Source organism: Gavialis gangeticus, unplaced genomic scaffold (genome assembly GCF_001723915.1).
Source record: "Gavialis gangeticus isolate Ggan-Ray unplaced genomic scaffold, GavGan_comp1, whole genome shotgun sequence".
Classification (NCBI taxonomy): Eukaryota; Metazoa; Chordata; order Crocodylia; family Gavialidae; genus Gavialis; species Gavialis gangeticus.
This window is the reverse complement of record NW_017728994.1, coordinates 56590657-56596037: the sequence shown is the minus strand read 5'-3', so window position 1 is coordinate 56596037 and position 5381 is coordinate 56590657. Positions and strand designations below refer to the sequence as shown.

Sequence of the window (5381 nt, the reverse complement as noted above, 5' to 3'; positions counted from 1 at the left end):
AAAAAAAGTGAAAACTAAGAGCTGGTATTTTCCAAGGAGCACCCTACATTAATTGAGAAGTGCCTTGAGTCTAAAAAGGTTAAGAACCACTGCACTAAACCCTTGTATACAATGATCAAGTCCTTGTCTGTACTCTTACATAACACTACAGGGCCTAGCAAGGTTCTGTTTCATCTGTCAATATAAACACGTCACCTTTTGCATCTACCTTTGTGGTTTATTGCAGCCTTCGTGCTTACTAGCACATGGCAGAAGACAACACAACGAAAAAGGAAAGAACCAAAAGGCTGAGAAGTATTCCTCTATCCACCCCCTTCCTTTGAGCAGCAAAGGACACGCTTCCACAGGTAGCAATGCCTGCCCTGGGTTTACCACTGAGAACATGTAGCATCACTCCAATTCAGAAAAAAGTGAGACGGGAGGCGGGGAAAAAAAGAAAAATAAGTTTACCTGCATATCAGGTCCATGTTTGACTTTGAGCGCCCATTACTGGTTTATGGCCAGCAACTAGAAGGGCAAGAAAGTCAGCCATGAGGAGACAATAGGAGGAAAGCAATGAACTCTGAGCGACAAGTCTCAGCTTCTGGCTCCAAACCTGGCCAAAATCTGCTAGCATAGAAAGCTTGCTTAGTAGGTCAGAAGGAAGAGACCAGCAGCTGCTTTGTAATATGTGCCCTGTTCAAATCCTGTACGACATGGACTGCCTTGTATATGTGCAAGGCAATGAATCCCGTGCCTCCAGGAACCAGAGTACCCGACTTAATCTGGGCAGGATTACAAGAGCCAGCCACGGCAAAAGAAACCCTGGACTGTGGATTTAGGAGTAACCTTTGGCAAGTCACTTGCTCACACCATGCGTTGGTTTGCCCATTTATAAAGTGGAACGAATGTTGCCTCCTATGAGGTCTACCGAGAGCTGTGGACCACTACCTCGAGGAGACCCCTGGTCTGCCTGCTGTACAAGGCTTTGAAGAGCCACTTTTGGCTGAGCCATGCAGCTAGGACTTAGCTCCCAAGAAGGGAAATCACAAATGGTCTCACCTTCACATATTCTTCTGATGATGAAGTCTTTGTGATTTGGCAGCTCTTCGTAAGAGGGGACATGCATCAGATGGTGGGGTGACCCGGTAATCCTGAGCAACACGTCACGCTGGACGCCCCCGATGCCCACAACAAACACCAGCACGCCGTTGTCCCGCAGCTGCTGAGCTGGAACTGCTGCATCCTCCGCGCCCCCGCCATCCGTGATCACCAACACCGCCTTGCTCACGCCTGGCCTGGCCCCCCTGGGGACCGTCATGACATCGTCATGGATGCGCAGCAAGGCACTGCCAACGGAGGCTGAGCCGCCAACGAAAGGCGCGCTGTCGATGGCTTCAAGGAGGGCCGTAGCGGTGGTGTGCGTGTCCAGTGCAAACACCGTGCGGGCTCTGCTGCCATAGACAACGAGGCCGATCTGGGTGACATCCCGGTTGATGTCAAACTGGAGGGAGCTGGAGCTGACGAAGTCCCGCAGCCGCAGGAAGTTCTCCTTGCCCACGCCTGTCGAGGCAGCCAGCGCAAACACCAGGTCCAGGGATTGAGACTGGCAGCCTGCGAGGCAGGAAGGAAGCAGAAACCTTTCAGCCAACGACTTAAGTTTGCAAAGGAAAATCCCCATCCCACTGAGCGGCCAGAGAAGAGCCATTCACGATTTCCAAGCAGATGACCCGTGCAGGGCAGCTCTTTAGGGAGCAGAAAGGCTCCAGCAGTCTGCATCTCCCACCCACATGTGACTAGCCAGCTCTATGGCTGGCACGAGGGTTGGGGCAGTGCCACAACACCTCCACATACAGCAGAAGGTAAAGCCCTTGCGCTCACCAAGGCTGACTAGCGTTACGCCTGGTCCTGGCCTGAGTGGGGGAGGTCTATACGCTTCTACCCCCTTGGGGCTGGGACAACAGCACAGATGCATGCTAGCCCTCAGTGCTCGAAGAGTGCTCTGCAGAGAGGGCACCAGCACCAGCATAGCTGGAGTCGGCATCATTTTGCTTTGAGGGGCAGAGAAATGTGGTTTTTGAATGCCCTGTTCCTTACGCCTAGAGCTTCATTTCCTGAGCTCCGCTCATGACTCTCGCAGGGCACCACCCCGGCCTTACCTGGAGGTCTGTCTACACTGCAGATGGTTTTCTGCAGCTCAGGGATCTTGTTGAACAGATCCTGGGGGTTGGAGTAGACAATGGTCTGCTTCGGGCTCCCTGTAATGCCATCCAGCTCCACCCGCAGGAACTCGCTGCCCACACCGATCAGGAAGACTCCTTGGTCCCGGGTATGTTTGGCCGCTTCTGCCACCGGATCCTGGGACTCTGAATCTGTGAACAAGGCCACCACTCGGGGCAGCTCGACACGGGCGTCCGTGAAGCCTGGAGCACTCTTAAAGCCGTGCTGAGCAATGTAGCAAAGGGCACGGCCGGTGAGGGTTTCTCCTCCAGTGAAGAGCATGGCATCGATGCTCCTCACGAGACCATGCACATCCTCGTAGGCTCCCACTGCAATGGGGACCGTGACGTTATTGCTGTACTGAGCCACGCCGACCTTTGCTGGGGTGTCCCTGCTCAATACCGCTTGGACAAACCGCTTCAAGAAAGCCTTGTAGCGCAGGAATCCCTCCAGGCTGGTACCAGATGAGCTGTCCACCAGGAACAGGAGGTCCACGCTGCACTCCAGGCTCAGCTTTGGTGCTGGAAGGGAGGAGGAAGTAACCGTGTGTCATGCAAAGAATAAGTGCACAGGCCACAAGTGCATTGCCGAGGTCTCCTGCAACACGGGTGGTCCGGGCTTGCACACCATGACCCTTCTGCCAAGTGGGCAGGAGAACATGCTGGGCAGGACACCTTCTACTGGGGGACTACAATGTCCCAGCCACCTCAGGGGCCAGGAAATATGCTACAGGGTGTCACAAGAGAAGGACTCAATTAGGGCATCTATCGTTAATGACCTTCAAGGGGTGGCTTGGCTTTCTAGCAGGGGAATTCTGGACAATCCGGCCCTTGTATGGATGTTCAGGCTGGGCAAAATCCTCCGTCTCTCCTGGCATTTTTGGCCTATTTGTGCAGGGACGTTCTGCAAGCACCACGGGGTGAAGTGGGGATGGGAGCACTCTGCTAAGCCCCTCCCTTGAGGTGATATATCCACAAAACCAAACTTAAAACTTGGGACCAGAGCTTTAGAAAGGCAGCAAGATGGTCCCAGTCTTCCCGAGCAACATCATGATGCCACACTGGGATGTTACGGGAAGGCAGAGAGCAAGCTGATCGAGAGGCTCAAGGGCCCACACTGCACAAGAGTGCTAGATGGATCAACCTACCGCATCTGGCATCACCTCCAAATCCAACCGGGCAGACGCAGTGGTATTTTTCCAGTCCCTCTGGGACACACGTACCTCCATTCTGGCAAGGCTGGGAATCGCAGGGATCTGAAAGGCACCAGATCAAGAGAAAGACAAAGAGAGACCGAGAGAGAAGATCATTAGGGAACCTGACTCTTCTCACTTTGGTTCAATGGTAGCATTGCTTTAGGTTAAAGAACAAGCAGGACCAGATCCTAACAGGAAGCAGTTGTGTTGCACAGCAGAGTAAGATCATTGAATGCAGGTCTGGCCATGCACTTATCAATTCTCCCTTGATTTACAAGGTGTCTCATGAGGCGTCCTCCCTGCTCCATCTTGCTCTGGTAAAATCCAGTTAAACAAGGCTCTGGTGTTTGTATAGATTTTCCCAAGGGTTATCCATTTGCCAAATTCAACCAGAATGACCCCATTCTTCCCAGTGGCAGCTCCAGCAGGTTACCAGGCTTGTACTTGGCAGGTGCTTTCATCAAATCCCACTGCACTTAGGAATTGGTTTTACAGTCCTGTCCAGCCCAAACTGCAGCTTATCACTTTGCTCTTCAACTGCTGTGGGGGGAATAGGGCAGATTATATTGGTGTCAATTTGCAACTATTGAAGTCAGCCCAGTTCTTCCAAACTGACACCAGTGAAGCTAAGATGAGAATCTAGCCCATTCCCCAGTCAGATTCTTTTAGGATTATACTTTTTTTTTTTTTTTTAAGCAGAAAGCCTGGACCCCACCAAGTCCCTGACTACATACAAGCCTCCCAGAGCTTCAGACTTTGTGCTGGGGAGATGCACATTGGCAGCGTATGTCAAACAATCTGTGGGCTGTTCATTCTCAAATTGTGCCTCCTCCACAGCCTGATGCATCAGCTGTGCAGCACATATCAGTTTTGCTAGACCAAGGAGTCTCCATTTCCCCTACAACTTGGGAAGGCGAAACACGGAGCATGGATGACAATATACTTTTAGAGGGCATCCCAGCACCATAAATCCATTGCATCCTTCCAGGATTTGGACCACTGGGTGGTCCATCAGCTTGGCTTTGGCTGCATAGCTATTACTGCTCATCCACAAAAACAAAGCAATCCCAATTGTTGAATTTATTCCTCAATTAATGACACTGATGATCCCAAATGAATGGCGCACTCACCTACTAAAGGCCATACTAGTAACAGTGACATTTCCCAAGCTAACACAGCATTCAGGCATGATTTCTCACTGGCCCATGCAAGGGATACTAGTCATTTGAAAAGCGCGATTCCCTCTCTAAATGTGAACATGAAAAATTGCAAACTAACTACATCGTCTCCTCCATGAGCAAAAGGAGATACTGATAGGTGAATATCTTTAGCCAGCAAAACTATTTCACGGTCAGAAACTCAAGCGAGACAGTGAAGAAGTCTTCAGCTTTGTTTTGGAGATTAACAAAAAATTGGTAAAAGGTCAGTCCCCATTGCTGAACCTCACCGAGAATTACATTATCTTGATTTTCTGACCTTCGCTTAGGAACAGAACAGGAGTTAAAATGAGTAACCCCCGTCCCTAAAATAAAAAGTAAAAAAACAACACCTATATCTACTTCACATCTTTTTCTTAGACAGTAAAACAAGATTTTAGAAAAACAAGGTTTTACCTGGACATGTGGTTCGGTAGCATCTGGATGGGTGTTTTATCAAGACTCTTTTCCAACTAAGACAGAAAGATTAATATCAAATACAGCCAGCCTTTAAAAATCAAGATCTTTTTGAAAGAAACTGAATAAAAAAAAAAGTGCTGGTAGTGTTGGAGTGATGTAGCCACGATGGCCCAGAAATTATGCAAGAGGTAAGGATTTTTGTGGGTGATATCTTCTATTGAACCAACTGCAGGGATAAGGTTAGACAAGCTATTGAATTGGTTTGCATTTGGAAGCTTGTCTAACTTTATCCCAAGCATGCACTGGTCCAATAAAAGATATTGCCTACAAAAATCTTTGCTAATTCCTGAGTAAAAAAAAAAAAAAAAAAA

At 49.5% G+C, this 5381-nt stretch overlaps 1 protein-coding gene across 1 annotated transcript in view; it reads right to left on the bottom strand.

Moving 5' to 3' along the window:
* The window catches only part of VWA2 (von Willebrand factor A domain containing 2), a 79048-nt gene that overhangs the window by 9085 nt on the left and 64582 nt on the right, over positions 1-5381 (bottom strand). Inside the window, exons 9-12 of the mRNA XM_019502862.1 lie at positions 5008-5063; positions 3347-3454; positions 2139-2720; positions 1042-1593 (exon numbers count right to left, since the gene is read on the bottom strand). Coding sequence (XP_019358407.1) covers positions 1042-1593; positions 2139-2720; positions 3347-3454; positions 5008-5063 — 1298 coding nt within the window. The remainder of the gene's footprint in view (positions 1-1041; positions 1594-2138; positions 2721-3346; positions 3455-5007; positions 5064-5381) is intronic.